The 22,003-nt window shown below is 42.2% G+C and overlaps 1 protein-coding gene across 13 annotated transcripts in view; it reads left to right on the forward strand.

Annotated features, from left to right (window-relative positions):
- The window catches only part of atp8a2 (ATPase phospholipid transporting 8A2), an 87,285-nt gene continuing 65,282 nt past the window's right edge, over positions 1 to 22,003 (forward strand). For 2 of the 13 annotated variants that reach the window (XR_004927484.1, XM_036125527.1), the window contains exons 1-3: positions 1 to 313; positions 10,214 to 10,324; positions 17,753 to 17,930. Coding sequence is in view for 12 of the 13 variants with exons in the window: in XM_036125527.1 (XP_035981420.1) it covers positions 271 to 313; positions 10,214 to 10,324; positions 17,753 to 17,930 (332 nt within the window). In the remaining variant the exon portion in view is untranslated. Of the gene's footprint in view, positions 314 to 10,213; positions 10,325 to 12,552; positions 12,696 to 16,780; positions 17,069 to 17,102; positions 17,369 to 17,752; positions 17,931 to 22,003 lie in introns of those variants that run through there. The other 11 variants (XM_036125525.1, XM_036125526.1, XM_036125528.1 and 8 more) reach the window with 11 other exon arrangements.

Genomic DNA, 22,003 nt, shown 5'->3' on the forward strand with positions numbered 1-22,003 from the left:
TGGAGCGACCTCACCTCTGCGTGATTACCGCTGCTCAGGAGCTGCCCGCTTCACCGGAGCCTCGGCGGTCCATCGGCAGAGAGAGAGAGAGAGAGAGACGATGATTGCCGAGCAGCTCCAGCAGCAGGAGGACCAGCGGCAGGTGAGGCGGAGTCAGCCCCGGTCCCGGAGCGGCTCTCCCCGGCTCTGTTGGTGAGCCGTGAGCATGATACCTCCCCGGCCTCCTCCATCTCGTCCCTGGCGCACGGATCGTCACCCCCACCTAACAAGATGTATTTCAACCGGAGAGGCAAGAAGATCCACAGCGAGGGAGGTGAGATGAGATGAACCATCACCCCGATTCACCGGTTTTTAGCGCCTGGCCAATCAGGCTGCGTTCCGCCGCGGAGGCTGCGAGCTGTCACCAGAGCAGGCCTGTCCCCGCTGGACGCACAGCGGCCCGGCCCGTCCTGCCCGGGTGGTCGTCGTGTGTGTGCTTGGCATATTAACTCCGGACTGCGGCACGCATACGGGCTGACTTGCTTGCTAAAAAAAAAAAAAAAAAAAACCTTCATTCATCTTTAGGCTCCGGACGGGAGTTCAAGGGCAATAATGAGGCTGCAGGTGACGGATTCATTGCGTAATCCTGGCGATTTGCATCAAGCCGTGACATCATCCACAACTTTGGGAGAAAAAAAAACGTCACATCATCACCGTTTCACGCATTAAAACCGATCCGTGGCATAATTGTGGTAGCCTATTACATAAAATTGTAGCATCGGATTATTGCATCTCACCCACACGGATGGATGACAACTGGCGTCAAAAAGTTGTTTTAGCTTCTCGTTGTAAAATATCGGTGAACTGTATGGCCCAGATGTCCAGGCCAAGCACTATGGAGGACCAAGTCTTCCAGATCTAAAAATAAATACAGAAATAAATAAATGCTCAATAAATAAATAAGCATACAATTAATTGCCACCAAATTAATAAATGTAGGTAGAAATTAAATTATACAGTGAGACATAAATGTATATATCTCTTTTAATTAGCTTATTCTTTTATTCGCCTTTGTAATAATTACCTTATTTATTTATTGTGCGTTATAATCTTCAACTTTATTTATTAATTACTTATTTTTTTTAAGTATTTATTTTTGTGCATGTTATAATATTTTTGTCTGTTTTATTCTTCCTTTGTATTTTTTTATCCTATATATTTCTGTGATGCTATTTATTTCTGCCTGTCCTTTTTACATTTCTGCCTGTCCTTTTTACATTTCTGTATGCATTTCTGCCTCATTATGCAAATGAGGAGGGGCTGTGTCTTAAGGGCTCAACTTCTTCCCATTGGTTGGTTAGCATTTTACTGCATCGGTCAAATCTACATGGCTTTTCCCCGCACTAAAGCTTAAGTAATGTCAAACTCAGCAGGCAGACGTTCAGTGTCCGACCTCTTAAGGAAAGCTGCTAATAGACTGGAAGAATTAGAACGCTGTACATTTGGGATTTGAATGTTTTTCTGAGGTTTCAGATTCGGTTTTTCCAGATCAGTAACTCATAGGCGGATGATTTATTCTACAAAACAGACACCTCTCCGCAACCACAGCAAGGGAGACACTGAGCTACAACCAAAGTTTCCTCAAAACGAGTCTCCCATCGCGCTGGGTGAATTACATTAGACCCTATGCAGAGCTCGCTTGATAAGAAAATACTGTAGTTGATTATAAAAGGCACAATATGAATTATCAGATTCACATCCAGGCAATAAAAAGCACTACATATTATCATTATTCTATCCATGTTGGTCTAATTTGTGAAGGAGGCGGAGTTTCATCAAGCCGATCCAACATTTCCCCCTCAGCTGCAACACTTGGGGTTCATGCTGCGTCTTTACGCATGATCCAGCACCGCAGTGAAGTTGGTTTGAATTTGGATATTGGACATTACAGCTCCGCGCAGTCAGCGGGATCTAGCTCATGGTTAATCCGGTTGAGGGACTCCGATTTCGGCCAGCGTCTCTCAGCTGCTCCCTCCTCCCACACGCGGTGGTGCAGTTAGAGACCGTCAAAAAACTTTTGAACCAAGCTCTCTTGAGAAATAAAAATCAATAAATGTATTATCTTGTGACCAGCTAAGATAAAGTAATATAAATTGATGCCAATAGATAAAAATCTGTAAGGCACACTTGTTTTTATTAATTTTAAAGCTATTTTCAATTTTAAAGACAAAAATTTGGACTTTTCTTCAATAGCTTCCAGGTCATGTGACCCACTCACTCAAATTCTTTGTGAAATTGTTCTACTACTTCAGCCAACTATTGTCTTTGAATAAATCTTAAAAATTGAAAATAGCTTAAAATGGAATAAAAACAAGGGTGCCTTACAGATGTTATTTAGTGGCATGATTTTATATTAGTTTTGTCATAGGTGGTCACAAAATACGGAATTTATTGATTTTTGTTTCTCAAGAGTGCTTGATTCAAAGGTTTTTTGGCGGTCCCTAAATGCACCACGCGTGTGGGAGGAGGGAGCAGCTGAGAGACGGTGGCCGAAATCGGAGCCCCTCAACCGGATCAACCATGAGCTAGATCCTGTTGACTCCGTGGAGTCAACGGGACTTTTATAATCAACTACAGTATTTTCTTATCAAGCGAGCTCTGCATAGGGTCCAATGTAATTCACCCAGCGCGATGGGAGACTCGTTTTGGGGAAACTATGGTTGTAGCTCAGTGTCTGCCTTGCTGTGGTTGCAGAGAGGTGTCTGTTTAGTAGAATAAATCATCCGCCGATGAGTTACTGATCTGGAAAAACCGAATCTGAAACCTCAGAAAAACATTCAGATCCCAAATGTACAGCGTTCTAATTCTTCCAGTCTATTAGCAGCTTTCCTTAAGAGGTTGGACACTGAACGTCTGACTGATGAGTTTGACATTACTTAAGCTTTAGTGCGGGGAAAAGCCATGTAGATTTGACCGATGCAGTAAAATGCTAACCAACCAATGGGAAGAAGTTGAGCCCTTAAGACACAGCCCCTCCTCATTTGCATAATGAGGCAGAAATGCATACAGAAATGTAAAAAGGACAGGCAGAAATGTAAAAAGGACAGGCAGAAATGTAAAAAGGACAGGCAGAAATAAATAGCATCACAGAAATATATAGGGTAAAAAAATACAAAGGAAGAATAAAACAGACAAAAATATTATAACATGCACAAAATAAATACTTAAAAAATATAAGTAATTAATAAATAAAGTTGAAGATTATAACGCACAATAAATAAATAAGGTAATTATTACAAAGGCGAATAAAAGAATAAGCTAATTAAAAGAGATATATACATTTATGTCTCACTGTATAATTTAATTTCTACCTACATTTATTAATTTGGTGGCAATTAATTGTATGCTTATTTATTTATTGAGCATTTATTTATTTCTGTATTTATTTTTAGATATGGAAGACTTGGTCCTCCATAAAGCACCTGCAGCGACAAGCCAATAAAATAACGATTAAAAAAAAAAAACACGTGACCGTCCAGAGAGCGCACCTGTCTGACCCGTCAGGCCATCTGCAGGTGCAACCTTATAAGTCAGGATCTGATCGAAAAAGTTCATTTATGTCTGTAATTACAATCAAAAAAGCGAAACACCTGCGCAGATTAATCACACAAAATTAACGCAGACCCTCAAATTCAGTATATCTGACATTATATTACATATTACAATATTACATCAGTCCAGTAAACAAACTATTCGTAATACAGACGTAATACACGACTGCAGACTAGACCAGGGGTTCCCTAACTTTTAAGCCTGCGACACCCAAAATAACAGTGGCACAAACTGACTTTATTCTTATTCTAAGAATAAAGTCATAACATTTTGAAAATACACTCGTAAAATTATGAATAAAGCAGTATCAAGGACTCTTAATAAACAGTGCAGCCTTCTTCTTCCGTTAGAATTAGGAATGTTCAGCTCCTTTGTAAAGTTAAACTTTGTTACCAGTTTCACAAATAAAGAAATATAAAATCTTTCTTTTCCGACCCCCACTTTGGGAACCGCCGGACTAGACGGCTGTCCAGCAGACTGACCGACACTCTCCTCCCTCCTCGAGGACAGCTTGGATGTTCACAACCTGTATCCAGGAGTATTAATGGAAAGTTTACTGGAAGGAAAAAGTGTGTTAGAGGAACTAACACGAGCAACAGGGAGCTTTGAGAGGATTGAGACGTGAAGCCCGTTCAAAGGTTTGCTGGAGGTCTGCAGCTGAACTTCAGGAGCCTGACAACGTGAGAAATGTCTGGGCTCAGCAGGAAAAGACAGACTGTTGTTCAATGATCTAAAGTCTTTTTTTCAGATAATATTATTTTATTAGTAACCTAATTTAATTCCTAGTAAGCCATAACAATTAGAATCTACTAAATATAGATTAAACATATATAAGATGAGTTAGACTTATTGAAATAATTTGAAATAACCTTTTTAACGATAATCAAATCTATCGAGACGTACCTGCAGAGTTTGCACAGCCAAACTCAGAGCTAGCCGACGCTTTATGGGGCCCCCTAACAACATCTGTTAGCAAACCTTCATTTTTATCCCCTTTATAATAATATCCTGTGGTTCTTGGTTAGTAGTTGTGGGTTTGGTTCCAGCTTGCTTCGGTGAACCTGAAGTTGCTTCATGATCTGAGTGTCTTTGTGAACAAAGTGTGAGTGGGTGAAAGGAGCTTCTGGTTGGCGGTATGAGGAAGAAACCGCTATATGAGTTCACTGTGTGTGTGTGTGTGTGTGTGTGTGTTCTGGTGTTTATGCAGCAAAACCATTTTTATATTTCACTACTGGAAAGTGTCATCTCAAGAGCCGGCACAACGTATAAGCAATCTAAGCAAGCGTTTGGAGTCCTCCCAAACTATCAGATTGGTCCCCAAAGAAAGCTTCGATATATGTACACGTGAGAATGAGAATGCTACAAATTACGCTTAGATATAAATGTTTAAAGTGGCTATGTTAACATTCTGTCACTTCGATTTGTGCCAGGGTGGCAGACAAAAACAACGCAACGTTTAATTACCAATTTTTTCTGGTTGCTCTGTGTTGAGACGCGGTTAGAGGCGGCTGGTGAGGGATGGGTTTAACAGGAAGTGGGCCTCCTCCTGATAGGAGTCTACAGCGGGCCCCCCATGCAGACCTTGTTCTCTTTGGATAAGGTGTGAATGTTTAAAAAGACCAGGGGGAGGGGGTTAGACCCTAAAGATACCCAGTAGAGGATTACTGAACATAAATGCGCCTCCATCTCCATCTGGTTCTTTCAGAGAATTAAATCTGGATAGTTTTGGAAACAATTGCTGTAATTTTTTCCTGACGTTAACGTAGTTTTCTGCAATTTCTTTTTTCTCCTGGAAGGAAACAAAGGGCCTGGCTACTTCTAAAGTAGATTGAACCTATTGAACAGCAAAACATTTCCCTTTGAAAGAAGTTTTTGAATAAAAATTCCATTTGTAAACTTAAATTGTGTGACAATTCAAGCGCTCTTGGGAGCCCTCTGCTGATATGGGGGGCCTAAAATCTTATTTCACTCATGCCTTTGGCTAAGTGATCAGTTTAAGCGCCGATGACAGGTTCACTTACATGAATATCCTTTTTGTAGAGCTACTGTCCTTTTTAAAAAACAAAAAATTAGTATATCATCTTTTTTTCTCAAGTAAAAGCTGGAGAGAACATGCGGGGACTCGTACGTGAGGCTGCAGTAGATGATTTCATGTGTGGTAAAGAGATATTTAAATGGTTCGAGCTACAAAAAGAAACGTGTTTGTCCCATTTGTGGCTTTTTAAATAGCACATACTGTCAGGCGCCTTTGCTTTTAGGTGTGTGTGGCGGCATTGTGCCTGAAGCTTCCTGAAATAAAAAGCAGGCCAAAGTGGGAGCATCCCAGTCGGGCCATGAGGATTTTAGGCTGAAGTTTCCTGGATCTTTTGAGTCTTAAAAGAGCCGTTTAATGAGATTGCGTATGACACAAAACCCGACTTTTCATTAATAAAAATGTAATAGCTGAATCTGAAAAACAAGCTTCCTCACAATGCTTTAAAGGTGCCTAGGCTCGTGTTTTGACTATAGAAAGAAAACCCACAAAAAACATATTCATCTCCAAATAAAACAATATGCATCAGGACTTTATCTAGTCCTTTCTCAGCCTAAAAAAAAGAACTTGGCACCGGGCGCAATCAGCAGACATAAACATTATTGTGCGTTCTGCTAACAGAACTGTGATACTATCAGAAAGCAAGGTGGCGACATTTGACGCAGCTACAGTAAGAGCCAGGAGATAATTTTTTATTTTTACGCAGTAACTGATGTGATTTAATATGTAATTGAGTAAAATACCTAAATCAAATCATACTCAAGTACAAGTAAAGGTTCAGCTTTTGTAAACTACTTTAAAAAGTATAAAGTACACAAAAACTATACTTAATTACAGTAACTTGAGTAACTGTAACTAGTTACGTTCCACCCCTGCCTTTAAGTTATTTTTAAAACGTTTGTAATAGCACCAACACAGGACTGATATAGTACACTTTATTAAAGTATATTTTAATAGAATTATTTTTCACCTGGGCTTTCACTCATTCATTTAAGTCTTGTCTCCGCAAATGTTTTTTTTTATTTTAAACGTCACAGAAATCTACTTTAAAAGTATAAATAAATTTACCGACATAACTTACTCTAACGCCATACGGTGCCCTGCCCAATTATCAATATCCACGTTCACAACCACAATCTTAGCTGTATTTTTATTAGAATTTAATTTGATAGACCAAAACAAAATTGTGAAGTGCAATGAAAATGTGAAGTGCAATCAAAATGATACAGTTTGCTACTTTTTATTTTATGCATTGTGCCTGAAGCTTCCTGAAATAAAAAGCAGGCCAAAGTGGGAGCATCCCATTTGGGCCATGATGATTTTAGGCTGAAGTTTCCTGGATCTTTTGAATCTTAAAAGAGCCGTTTCATGAGATTGTGTATGACATAAAACCCGACTTTTCATTAATAAAAATGTAATAGCTGAATCTGAAAAACAAGCTTCCTCACAATGCTTAAAGGGGCCTAGTCTCATGTTTTTACTATAGAAAGAAAACACACAAAAAAAAAACATATTCATCTCCAAATAATACAATACGCATCAAACGTTCGTCCTGTTAGACTTTATCTAGTCCTTTTTCAGCCTAAAAAAAGAACTGCAGTCCGCAATCAGCAGACATAAACATTATTGTGCGTTCTGCTAACAGAACTGTGATACTATCAGAAAGCAAGGTGGCGACATTTGACGCAGCTACAGTAAGAGCCAGCAGGCCGTCCTGCAACTCCTCGCAGTAAAGGGACAGCTCGGCGTGATGCAAGAACAACCTAATCTACAGAGTTAGGGTTACTTAATCTCCTTCTTTTCGCTCCTCCGCTGGGCATTGCTGATTCGCTCGGCTCTATTGCTGCTCCTTGTTTAAAGACAGTGTCGTACCTCAGGGTATGTGCTCTTGTTGTGGTAAATATACACAAAAGTGCTTGGTTTACTAACAAATAGAGCAAAAACAAAGTGTAAAACACAGAAATAAAATATAATAAGCCAACAGGGCATGATCATTTAATCAGAAAACCTTTGTATGCAACCAGAGAGAGCTACTGGTGTAGAAATCCGTAAGGTCATAGTACCTGACTAGGCAGTGGTGGAAAGAGTACCAAAATAATGTACTCTAGTAAAAGTACAGTTACTTTGGTACAATTTTACTTACATAAAAGTTAAGTTACAAGTGTAAAATGTTACTCAAGTAAAAGTACCTCATTAAATTTTTAAGTTAGTTATTTCTTTATAAGCAGAAGAAAGTCCCTCTCATGCTTTTTACAACAGAAAAGAGATATTGCTCTCAAACCGTTAATTAAAAGAGCACCTTTATAAATGAAAATGCTACATAAATTGTTTTTCAACATATGACATTATGACTATTTTGGAGGTAAACGTGATATTTACATAAATCGTTAAAATGTTATTTTGGATGATAACATGGTGACCATAGCCTTGAACATAAATCAGATGCTGTCCACTCATTGACTCCTACATGCATCAGTTAGATGCCACCTGGTTAGAGATAATGTTGCTATTTTTAGCTTTAGATCACATCCAGTTTTTTGTTTGTTTCTGTTTCAAAGTTATTTTTACGCAGTAACGGATGTGATTTAATATGTAATTGAGTAAAATACCTAAATCAAATCATACTTATTTACAAGTAAAGGTTCAGCTTTTGTAAACTACTTTAAAAAGTATAAAATACACAAAAACTGTACTTAATTACAGTAACTTCAGTAACTGTAACTAGTTACGTTCCACCCCTGCCTTTAAGTCATTTTTAAAACGTTTGTAATAGCACCAACATAGGACTGATGCTTTTATTTATTAATTTAAGTCCTGTCTCCGCAAATGCTTTTTTATATTTTAAACGTCACAGAAATCTACTTTAAAAGCTCTTCATGTTTATAAATTTACCGACATAACTTACTCTAATGCCATACGGTACCCTGCCCAATTATCAGTATCCACGTTCACAACCACAATCTTAGCTGTATTTTTATTAGAATTTAATTTGATAGATCAAAACAAAAATGTGAAGTGCAATCAAAATGATACAGTTTGCTACTTTTTATTTTATGCTTTACAACTAAAAAAGTTTGCCATACATTCACATTAAGCCATCCTGAACTGCAGCTCCAAGTCTGGCTACTTTTCTAAATTGGATTTAGGTCCTGCGAACATTAATTTACTGGTTCTGGCTGCATGTTTTACGGACATTTTCCCTCCGGAAGGTGAACCTCCACTCTAGAGTTGCAGTCTTTTCACAGGACTGACTTAAATTATGATGCTCCCACTGCCATGTTTCACAGCGGGGAAGGTGTTTTCTGCCAGCGTAAGATTTCCACCGCATAGAGGCCAAAAAGTAACATTTTGGTCTCATCTGACCAGACCTCTTCCTGGAAGTAAATTGATACATTTATTTATAAAAACGTCTGACAACTAAGCAGAATTATGCACTACTTTGTGTTGTCACGTAAACTCCCCGTGAAGAAAGAAAAATCCCACTTTAGGACATTAATGCGGTATATGGGGAGATGCTGTCCACTTATTGACTCCTACATGCATCAGTTAGATGCCACCTGGTTAGAGATAATGTGGCTATTTTTAGCTTTAGATCACATCTAGTTTTTTGTTTGTTTCTGTTTCAAAGTTATTTTTACGCAGTAACGGATGTGATTTAATATGTAATTGAGTAAAATACCTAAATCAAATCATACTCATGTACAAGTAAAGGTTCAGCTTTCATAAACTACTTTAAAAAGTATAAAGTACACAAAAACTCATCTGACCAGACCTCTTCCTGGAAGTAAATTGATAAATTTATTTATAAAAACGTCTGACAACTAAGCAGAATTATGCACTACTTTGTGTCGATCCGTCACGTAAACTCCCCGTGAAGAAAGAAAAATCCCACTTTAGGACATTAACGCGGTATATGGGGAGCACGGCGCTCCAGCACAGTTTATGCAGCTCGTCACATTGTCCTTATTTTAATCTCCTGGGGCCTGACCTCTTGGTACCTTGTTCCAATTAGCAAGCTGCTGCAGGTGATGCCAACCACTTCTACCCGGCCTGACACGTCTACTCCCGCTATTCGCCTACAGATTTAAACGTCTCGTCCTTTTAAGATACATAGCATCTACAAGATAAGTCCTAACAAACACAGAACAAGAAACAATTGATGAAATAGACACATTTAAATGCATTTTATCTTTTTAGCAGTATGGGGGGGCCCATCTGGTACCCCAGCTAGCGCATCTAATTTATGCCAGTCGCTCAGATCAGACAACTGTCGACAGCACATCTGTTCTGGGGAGATAAGGGCCGGTCGCCATGGCTGCCTTGAAACCGAAGACCCCGTTTGGGAGACATATGGGTGGAAACAAAGTGGCACGTACCAGCAAGGTGTTGCCACAAGGGGGCACCCGTGCACCAGCCAGAAGAGCCGTCCCCCCAGGACACCTTCCACTTGCAGACATGGGGGTCTCGTCTCACTGTCAGCTCGAAGTGCAGCAGACGTTGCTTTGTGAAGCGCCGTGCGTGTGTATAATGACTTGTTGTCCTGTGTGTGTTGTTTCCTTCTGCTGCGGCCCCCCCCGATGGCGCCAACAGAGCAGTTAGTGTTGACCACCATCATTAGGCAGGAGGCTTCTGAAGGGCAGGACCCAGGCCAGGGCCCCAGCGCCACCATGCGCGCTCGCCTTGCAGACAGGTTTGACAAAAGTGAGTTTTGCTAAAACCCGGCTGGATGATGAGAACCCCCCAAGTTGCATGTGCAGCTGGGGGCAGGTGTTTCCTCCCCCCCAAACTACCCCCACCCACCCCCCACCCCCCTGGCCCTCAAGAGCTACATATTGGAGTTTTGGATATATGTATATACTTTTTTAATCTGCAGCTGAAAAGTTAAGCAGCATGGCTGTGGGTCCTGAATTACCGTAGCTCCTTGGGGCCTGGATGAAGCGGTGAATGCTGTACCTTCACCTTCTCACTGCATGTGCTTATAGCCAGTAGAAGGCACTTGTAACATTACTAAGTTAGATTTACAAAATCAGCGCATGCATGCTGTAGAGTTCAGCACATGCATGCATGTATTAGCGTGTCACGCATGCGCGGAGCAATTACACGGGACACTGCTGCCTGCATGAATGGCAGCGAGCCGGGTGCAGAGAAGCTCAGGGCAAAAGGTGCATGATGGGATCTTATCCTCTGGCGTTAAAAAAAAAAACATGTGCCCTCGGCCGTCTGTGTGTGAAACGTGGGTGTCTGTGACGGTACGTAGGTAAGCATGCAGCGTCGCAAAAAAGAGCTCATATTCCTGCCCCCTTTTTCCAAAATTGGGTCATTTTACAACCACAAACTTTAATGCATCTCATGGATTAGGGTGGCGCGTCCTTGAGAAGTGAAAGGATAATGGTTTTCAACCTATTCTTTTTTCCCCCAACTAAAAATCCACAAAATGTGCATTTGACCCCCGCAGCTCGATACCTCTTAATAACATCCAATAAAAACAATTGTCTTCAGAAGGCATCTAACCAGTAAACAGGGACCATTTGTGCATAACTGTATTTAATTTAGTCTCAATGTGAATTCAGCCGCTGTGTTTCTAAGACCCATGGGTGTCGTTGAGAACATTAGTGAACATGCACCATCATGAAGGCTTGAGAAACACAGCAGACGGGTCACGCGGGGCGAGGTTTTGAAACCGCATCCCGAGTCTGATCAGTCACCGTCTGTAAATGGAGACAGTGTGAAATAAAGTGGGGCAGGGCAAGCAGAGCAATAATCAGAGAAGCAGCCAAAAGGCACCCCATGATAACTCCGTAGGAGCGGGTAAGGCGGGAGAATCAATTCACAGGATAACATGGAGTCTTACAGGAGTAGACACCACACCGGACAGATGATAGCATTCAAGATGCTAAAGGTAACGGAAAGTGAGGCACAGGTGAGAAAGAGAGGAGGTGCGAAAATGAGGATCACAACTGACATGCTTATGGCAGTAATTACCAATTTAAAAAAAAAAAAAAAGCGCAGCTCTAATGTAGCAGGAGGAGGAAAACTAACGCTGCACGGAATGGGGAAACATGATGGCGTCATGCTGTGGGAACAGGGAGAGGGAAGCTGGTCAGAGCTGACGGGGAGAGATGCCCTCCATATTTTCTGACTGGGCTTGAGCTGCTTTTCAATTGAAAATGGGCGGGGGGGAAAAAATAAATTTCAATGTCTAGAGGTGCGGAGAAACACCCCATTCCTCAGCAGCTGTAGCATGCTGCGAGTGGCGGCGCTCCAACAATAACGCTCAAGGGCAACTTAGCACAAATGCGTGCCATACACTGCAAAAAGAGAACTAAAAATAAGTAAACTTTTTTTTTAAATGAATGTATTTCTCCTGGATTTGAGCAGGAAAATAAGATTATTTGCCAATGAAATGAGTATTGTTACCCCTAAAATAAGATAATTAGGCATACTGCACTTAAAATAAGCAGATGGAGATGAATTGTTCCTATTTTAAGTGTAAAAATCTTATTCCATTGGCAAATAATCTTATTTACCTGCTTAAATCGAAGAAAATACTCTCATTTCAAGAAATATTTTCCTATTTTAGCCCTATTTTTGCAGTGTATTTTTCAGATTTTTGCTTCTAAAGAACCCACGCATCCCTCATGACACGACGGCGGTCTGCCTCCTTTTGCCCCGTCACAATGACACGCTACGCCGAAGCTTGTGGTTGCAATGTGACAAAACGTTGATGAGATCAAGTGGCCGCGAATACTTTTTTGCGAGGCACTGTGCTTGCATTCACGCTGAACGCGTTGGGTAACAATTCATGCCGCCGGTGCGTGTCACACCTGTAGGATTACCGGGCTAGGGATTAACAGCAGGTGAAGTTGCAGAGCAGACACAGAAAGGATTACCATGCTCGCTCACTTCATCCCTAAGAGGCTTTCTTCCCGTTGCTTCCTACTCCGCTACGGTGGCGAATGGACCCACGGGGGCTGGTAGCAACCATGTTAGCAAGGAGCCGGAAATAGGACTCAGGGGCGCCGGGAGGCCGCAATGGGACGCAAGGGTCGCCCAGGCAGACGGAGCTCTGTAGGTAATGTGCTCCCCGTAGAGAAGAGAGATACACCCCTGCTGTTTGGGTGACAGATAGGGCTGTCCTGGTTGATTTCATACGCGGGTCATATATGTTGTGCCGTGCAGTCGTTAGAAGTGTAGGGTGGGAAAAGATATCCGGATGAAACATTTCTGATGCTTCTAAGGCCGATCAAGCTAAAGCAAATGTGATATGTTGGTTATGTAACGACGGTGACGGGCCTCGAGGACGGTTTCTCATTCAGTGTTTCAGAATGAGCAGACTTCAAGCGAGGCCGTCGTCGGATTAAAAACTGGCTCTGCCGTCAAAAGACTCTCCCCCCCCCCCCCCCCCCCCCAAAAAAAACTTTTCTGTTACGTCTTCCAGCCATCCTGAAAAAAAATACAGTAGCCAATGGGTTCTCAAACTTTTCGTGGCCAGGCCAGAGACCCCTTAGCAGCGGTAACATTTTTCCAAGGACCCCTTTAGATTCCTGATGCTGATAGTATTTGTTAAACACGCTTTTGCACAGTTAAATACATTAGGAATTACGCATGTTTTTAAAAATAGGTATAAATACACCTAATATTAGAGATTTGGTGGACATTAGATCCTCATTCTTGATAAAGCCAACTGTTGTCTAACTGTTGCCAAATATATATATATATATATATATATATATATATATATATATATATATATATATATATATATATATATATATATCAGAATCAGACATACTTTAATAATCCCAAGGGGAAATTGTTGTATATATATATATATATATACTATATATATATCTGACAACAGTTAGACAACAGTTGGCTTTATCAAGAATGAGGATCTAATCTCATTATAATATATATATATATATATATATATATATATATATATATATATATATATATATATATATATATATATATACATACATACATTTAATAAAAACAACTGGAATCATTTGCCAAGTGTTGCATGGGGGGCGGCAGGGCTTCAACATCTGGGGATGGGAGCAGCAGCCATAGCTGTCATTATGATTAGCAGCTAATGCCTTGCGGCTCATTTCTCCTCTGGGCTGCATCGTTGGATTAAGTGTTCAAGTGTCTGTGAAGTGACGTTTTCATTTTTTATTTTTCATCCTTTGCCGTCTAAAATCCAGCTCGGATGGGGGAAGAGCGTTTGGTTGTGGGTGATGGCACAAGGCGCAGAAAGCACCAAGGTAGCGTAGCGCCCTGGCATGAATATGCCCTGCCATACTGGAAAAGGAAAAAAAAATGTAGATGAATTATGCAGCTTCCTTCCATGTATTATTCAGCGGTCCGGTGCTGCTTTTTAACAGTGAAACTTTGGCACCAACCCAGACCCAAGTACAAGATGGAACTCTGTAGTTTGTAAAAAAGTGCTTAATTTAATTGTCTGTAGGCCTATTTCTGGATTATATTGCTCTCTTTTCACCCCGATGAAGGGCTTAATTTCAACCGCCATCTGTGTGAAACAGACATTAAAAAGTGTTGAGTCGGTGTTTAAAAACTCAGCGTCTCCTCGCTGAGTTACCACGCGGGGTTTATTTTCGAGGAAGCCGAGACGTTTGGCTTAGGTCTGGGGTAACTAAATGGGTGGCTGGCAGGATGTTGCTGGCATGGTATGAGCTCAGAATGACGAGCGGGGCATCAGGCTAGTCTTTCGTGCTCCGGCTGCAGGTTATCAGACCTGAGGCACCTAATTTGGCTGCCTCGGGCGCTTCGCGTGTAATTGACCCGGCCTGTGCTTTGTTGAGGTTTGCTGCTGACTCATCGGCGGCGCGGCGGCAGTGCAGAGTTACGGAGGCATCTGCGGCCTCCGCTCCATCCCCGAGAGGAGAAGGAGTAGCTGGAGCATCGATCTGCACAAAAGTGAATTATACCTGGACTAGCAGGGGTCCTAAGAGAGCCCTTATTGATCCTTTCTGGAAAGGTGGAGCCTGTCAGGGGTTGGGCAAATTAAGGGTGGTGTATTTAACAATTTCCAAAGATGCGTGAAAGATAACGCTGTAGCTTGATCACATCAATGCGATGGCCTTTTCTATCCCATTAACCTCGTGTGTACTGCAATCAGCTGAGTTGTCAGATAACTGGGCTGTCCCCGGTCTGGCTTGCAGGGCAGCGTGATTGTGACTCACATCTCAGTTTCTATATCATCTGAGAAAATCTTGTGTAGAGATACAAACAAAGGCAGATAGGCTGTTAATGATCAGGTACCTGGAATAGACTTTGACCCTTGCTCTTTGCTTCATACAGACTCTATGTGTGCTGGTGGGAGAGGGAAATGCCCCATTTACAACAGCCTCCATATTTACCTAGTAAAGATATATGTAAAACACCCCAAAATCTATACTGTTTGTGTTGCAGCGGCATAATCTAACAATTTTGAGTAAGTGTACTCATAATAAAATATTACTGTTTAACAAGTGCAGCCACAATTATTGCATCTAACGCGTCTTTGGAATTTGCACTTTTGAAAGGTGAGCAAAAAGTATTACAATTTCCACTCGGCCACGCGTGACTTCCTGTTTCCCTGGGGCATAAATATGATGTGACACAGAGGTCCGTTCACCCTAGCCGCAACATGGGAAAGGCAGGGAAACATACCTCAAAATACCTCAATTTGAGCGCGTCTAATTGAGGTACAAACAAGGCTATCTATCTATCTATCTATCTATCTATCTATCTATCTATCTATCTATCTATCTATCTATCTATCTATCTATCTATCTATCTATCTATCTATCTATCTATCTATCTATCTATCTATCTATCTATCTATCTATCTATCTATCTATCTATCTATCTATCTATCTATCTATCTATCTATCTATCTATCTATCTATCTATCTATCTATCTAATCTTTTCTATACCTCTGGAACCTTTTCCCACTTTGTCGTGTTGCAAACACAAACATCAAGTTTATCTTACTGCCATTTAAAAGTGAAAGACAAATGCAAAGTAGAGTAAAATTGTAAAATGGAAGGAAAATTGTACTTTGGCTTTTCTTCTGTGTGCATTCGTGGTAGTCTGTGAACGTCAGTTTTCAGGTCTAGCTACAGGTTACTATTCGGATCAATGCGGGGACTTTGACTAGGCCATTCTAAAACTTTAGTATGCTTTGATCCAAACCACTCCGTTGTAGCTCTGGCTGTGTTTTGGTTTTTCGTCCTGCTGGAAGGGGAACCTCTGCTCCGGTGTCTGTTACTCTCTAACAGATCTTCTAGGACCTCCCTGTATTTCTATTCATCTGCCTTGCCTTTCCCCGCTAAAGAAAAAAAAGCATCCCCAAAGCATGATGCTGCCCCCACCGTGTTTCACGGTAGGGATGTAGTGTTTGATGTGACGTGCAGTGTTGGTTTTCTACCATACTTACATTTTGACCCCATTTGACGAGAGCACCTTCTTCCACGCATTTGCTGAGTCCCCCGCATGGCTTTTGGCGAACTTGGAACGGGACTACTCTGTGTTTACTACATAAAATCCCAATAAAACACATTAAGGCTTGTGATCGCTAAGCGACAAAATATGAAAACGTTCACGATGAAAACTTTGCGAGGCACTGTACTCTCCCCCTAATCAGTGGATCAATCTGTACACTTTACTTCTGTGTGCTTTTTACAGTTTTTTTTTTCATGCCCAGAATATCCTGCTTGAGTGAAATCTAACGACGTTAATCCAATTCTGGTCATCGATGATGGATCCATCATCCAGCAGACTAATGCATCTACTGTTGCGTTGCAGCGGTGCAGGAATGGCGCTTCAGGACTTTGGAAATTCAATAAGCGGAACCCGGCCAGGGCTTATTCTTTTTGTGAATTATTCATGCAATTAGTCTGTTGACGGGTTCACTCACAGACAACAAATAGCTGGAGAAACCGATCCCGTGTGTATAAATGGGCTCCGTTTTAAAGGTAGCAGCAGTTTGAGGAATGTGGTCCTGCAGGTATGGTACCGTGAGTGAAGAGAAAGTGACATGAAGCGATGTCTGATGGATGGTTCCTGACTGCCGGATGTCATTTGACTCCCATCTGTGCCCAGGACCTTGAGGCGTTGCGGAGGCTTCTGGCCCTTTAAAAGCCGAGCCCCGCAGCTCTGAAGGAGCCTCCATATGGCTTCCCCCGCGTCGTTTGTCTGAGCAGCCCGGGCGTCATGTTGGAGGGGAGGAGCTCGCCTCTAGACGCACCAGATAGAAAGCAAATAAAGCGTCTCGGCGCGGAGGTGCAACATTTCCTACATCTCCCCCGGCAGCCGAGTCAGCCGAGGCGAGCGAGGAGGCAGCCGAGCCGAGAGAGAGGAGCGCGGAGAGGCGGGTAGCGCTGCTGCAGCCGCCCCCAGCCCATGCGTGCTCGCCGTCGTTCCAGCAGCCGAGAGTAAGCGGTGCGGTGGGCTTCCAGACCGGTTCGCGGCGCCGCCTGCGCTCCCACGGCGTCCCCCCTTGCTCCACGCCCCGGCAGGGACGCGCACGCTCCGGTTGTTTCAGGGGGAGTAGTCGCGCGTCGCTGGAGCGCACGCGGGGGCGAAGGAGCGGAGATCACGACGCTCGGGAGATGACAAAGCCCTGCGGGCGGGGAGGGAGAGGAAGAAGGAGCGGGTCGCATCCTCCTCTTCCTTCTCTGTCACTTTTCTGGACATTCTCTGTCTGAACGTGCGCTCCGCGTCCATGTGAGCAGGTGATACAAAAAAAAAAAAAAAAAAAAAAACCGGACAAACCCCGCTGTTTGTTCACCTTTGTGCATCACTCAGCATATCCATTATTGCACGCGAGGGGTCCCGTGGGCGCCGGGAATCGCGTGCGCGCGTGTATATGTATATATGTGTGTGTGCGTGCGCGCGCTGCACATGAAAGACAATTACAGAGAAGGGGGGGGGGAAACGTCACCGAATCGACCCGAAGCGCTTCAGCAGACATCAGCATCCAGTATCCATCCTCTGGTTGTAATTGGTCGCTGTTGAACTGTGAAAACCACGTCCCCACGTCTCTGTCTCTGTGTGTGTGTGTGTCTCCCTCCCCTCCCCTGTCTCCGTCTCTCCGTCTCCCGCTCGGACTCACTCAGCCTCACCTCTCTCCCATCAATCCAACGGCGCAGGACCCTCTGGCTCGTCCGCCGGGTACCGCAAGGCGGATGACGAGATGTCCGGCACCACTTCCCAGGCGGAACCCGTGGACGCCACGGCGCGGACGGTGATCCTCAACCGGCCCCAGACCACCAAGTTCTGCGACAACCACGTGAGGTGCGGCTTCAAACTCTTTGCTCCCGTGCTTGGTTTCTGCTTCAGCGTGTGCTTGGTTCTGGTTATTTAAGTTAGAAAGTCGTTGGTTTGTAGAAGAAAGACGCAAAACTGCACACAGCTACACTGGGAAATGTGGTAATAATTAACAATGTAGTAATTAAACGGTTTTCATAAGTCATATGAAATAAGTTGGGTTGATGGTGTTATAAGGATTGGATTGTAAGGGTTTTTATGTGAGAGATACAAACTAAGCGCCCAATTATAAAAAGAAATCTGAAAAATGAGCATCATTTGTCTGGACCTAAAGTCCTGAGAACCAATCATTTTTTGCTGCTGCTGAAGCTGCATGATTTTGAGGCGTGTCGCTGCAATTTTTGCACACCTAGAGGAGGAGATTTCCTCCTAGCGAAGTAGCTCTAGCTCGGTCTGATCGGAAGGAAAATCAATTTTTCAAGTGCGACCACGGTTTCTTACTTGGATATAAGTGTGGACTTTGACTAGGCCATTCTAACACACGGACATGCTTGGATCTAATTTTGTTGTAGGTCTGGCTGTATGTTTAGCTCCATTGTCCATCAGTAAAGTGAACCTATAGTCTCTTGCTGGTCTTTTGCAGCCTTTAACGAGTTTTAACAGCGGCGCCACATGGCAGGTACATCATAAATGCAGGTTTTAGTCTTCAAAGCAGCTTTTCCAGGTTCAGTTCCTGGAATTGAGCCATTTTTTTCATGTCTTTCCCTTTCTCCCTCTGCCTGTCTTCCTAACAAGCTACTAATGATTAAAGGCCCACACAATCTTAAAAAATCTAAGTTGGTTACATTCTTACCAACTATGAAAGGGAATGCTGAAAGGTGATTTTTTTTTTTAAGAACAGGAAAAAAATTATTAATATCTAAACAGGGATTTCACAGAAATATTAACTTAAAAAAAGCGTGATCAAAGAAAACCAATTTTTGTTTTTATTTTGGCCACTGATGTCTTATGTGACACGAGATGGTAATAACTGTGGTAAGCGGCTCCGATCTGTAGAATTTAAAGAGCATCGAGGTGATTTGTTGGCTTTAGTGAGCAGTGTGTGGATGAGCATCATTTCACAGAGTCAGACGTGGATCCGGAAACATTTCCATCTAATTGGGCTGACTTTATGTTTTTTTTCCCCCCTGAGGAATGCGACACAGATCAGACAATGGTCGGGTCCCACCTGTCAGGGGATTCAATCTGGGCCAGAAAATAGTTGCTAGGATCCACAAACCATGACTGATTCTAACACTGAGACTGAACAGTGATGATGATAGTAATCACCTTCAGAACTTAAACTTTTTATCATCCTTGCTTCTTCCATTTCAATCGTTTCTGATTCAAATAATGTTTTTTTTTTTCTCACACACGGCTCAGGGGTTTTGCCGCAGCTGTACAGAATACAATAAAATGCCAATAAGGAGGAAGAAAATGTGAATTAAAAACCCACAAAAAAAACTATTCCGTCCTTTAACATCTGAGGGTTATAGTCCACAAATTTGGTTCCGTTTTCTCCAGTAACTATTTACAACCTAATAAGTAGAAATTGAAAGTGACAGTTCAAAAGGGCAAAACTTTATAAATGACACGTTTATTGTCGTTCATCTGCAGCAACTCCCTCTGGGTTTGAGTTTGACCTTAGCTTAGCTTAGCTTAGCTTAGCTTTAGCCATTGTGCTGAATTCGCAGTCGCTGGACACAAACCCAATTTCTTGCTCCAGGATGGAAACCCTCTCAGTCAAAAGTCTTTGGACGGTTCTTTAGTCCCACCAAGTTAATATTTTCCTTCACAATACAACATATATATAAATGTATCGGCCTTACAGCAGCAGCCAATGAAAAATGAGAATAGCTAACACTAGTTTGGGCCGCCGTTTTGATTGTTTCTCTAATAAAAATGTTTTGATAGGATTTGCTATTGCAATAGAGTTCGTGATGTTAAAATGGAAGCATTATGCTATGGTTTATAAGCAAATATAATATTTAATACCCTCCAAAGTAAATTTTTATAGATTGTTTTCTTTTTCTGTGACCCAGTTGACCAAATTTCATACACTTTTTAACATATTTGGCTTGCGTCTTTTTTTCTTTTCAGTGCTTTGCCCTGCTAAAATACCAGAGGTGACGTTTGCTCAAGAGGTTTTTAAATCCACACTGAGCGGGGTCAAAAGGACGCTCCCTGACAGCCGCTACGTTTCACCTGTGTGTCCAGTAGACTTTAGACCTTGGAGATACGGTTGTTTTCCCCCCTCTCTCAGAACGTTCTCCTCTCATTTTAGATAAAGATCGCGGACCGGGTCTCCAAAACGGCACACACAAAAATCCCAGCTGAAAATCTCAGCCCCGTTAATGATTTCTCGCCGTCGTCTGCAACTGGGTGAGGCTGAAATGTTTTCAGCGGCGAGGAAAGAAGAGCTACGCGACGCGACACGGTGTTGCCCAATCGATACGAACCGCATTAATATTTAACGCGAAATTAAGCCCCCCCCCCCCCGATTACACGTTTCACTTAAGTTTACACCGAGCCCCTCAGGTGGGCTTGTTTCCTCTAAGTGGAAACTGCGAGGAATTGCTTTGACACGATTGATGTCGCTGACGGTAAAGCCTTTCTCCCGTCTCCCCGCCGTCCACGTCAAAGTCTCAGGTGTGATTCGTTTAGACGTGACCTTCTATTTATTTATTTTTTACAACTTTGGTATGACAAAAGTAAACTCCTATGCAGATCTTTGCACTTCTGTTCCCGCTGTTTTCTGTTAGATAGCATAGCATTTTTGGGGAAATATGCGATCTCTTTTAGTGTCGCCTCTCCCACGTCCTGTCTGTAGATAGTTTTTTTTTTTTTATGTTTGGAGTCGCTCTCCTGTTCTGTGACTGAAGGAGGGTCGTCTTCTACTTGTACTCGGAGGTTTTAGCATGATTGTTTCTGCAAGATAAATAGATAAAAGAGGCAATTCCAGCCCCACAAACGAGATTAAGGCGGGCGGCGTTGGACTCCTCTGATAGGACCCCGCTGGACGCCCGGCCTCTCCTCCACGCAGATTGGACGGACGGGAGCACTCTCCCTGCAGAGGCAAAAAGCCTGCCATGTCCTTGTGTTCCTGTAACTCTTTAGTTTGTGTATTTTTAAAAGTCCAACAGCATTATCGATTTTCTTGGTGAGATTAAAGCCTCGCAGCTTTGATCTGTTTACTCTTACAACCCCTCTCTCCATTTCCCAGACCTGCCTCTTCCATATACAACATGAATTTATTAAAACTAACAGAGTGCTGTGGACATTTTTTTTTCTTATTTTCCTCCTTACAAATTTCCTCTGACCTTTTTTTTGTTGTTGTTGCTTTTTTGTCAAAATTAAATGTTTTAGATCATCAATTTCTATTCAGTTAGATGGCTTCACTAAATACAAATGAGCAGGTTTCAAACAACTTTTGTTATAAAGAAGGGCAGAGAAGCTATTCAAGCAACCAGCTTACACTGCAAAAACTGACCTAAAAATAAGTAAAATGTTCTTAAAATTTGTGTTTTTGTCCTAGATTTGAGCAGGTAAATAAAATTATCTGCCAATAGAATAAGTATTTTGACCCCTAAAATAAGATAATTAGACGTCCTGCACTTGAAGTTAGATGATGGAGATGGATTGCTCCTATTTTAAGTGCAAAAATCGTATTCCATTGGCAGATCATCTTATTTACCCGTCCAAATCAAGGACAGATATACTTATTTTAAGAACATTTTACTTATTCTTAGTTCTGTTTTTGCAATGTAGGTCTACGACTTGCTTCGATTACAGCAAGTAGTCCAAGAACTGGACCATTAGAGCGCCGCCACATTTACGACTGTTGTTATGACGTTGTTTTCTGAAGTGTTGCGTTAGTTTTACGCCGGATGTAGCAAGATGCACATATTCCAAAAGGTTCCTCTTTTTTTTTTTCCATCTTCTAAGTCCACGGGTTATTTTCCTCAAAAGTCTTGGGGATGTTTCCATCTACTGGTTTGGAGTGAATTAGCCATTAACCTACGCAATTTCGTCAGAAGTTACGCTTGGCTGTAATAAACAGG

Source organism: Fundulus heteroclitus, chromosome 21 (genome assembly GCF_011125445.2).
Source record: "Fundulus heteroclitus isolate FHET01 chromosome 21, MU-UCD_Fhet_4.1, whole genome shotgun sequence".
Lineage (NCBI taxonomy): Eukaryota > Metazoa > Chordata > Actinopteri > Cyprinodontiformes > Fundulidae > Fundulus > Fundulus heteroclitus.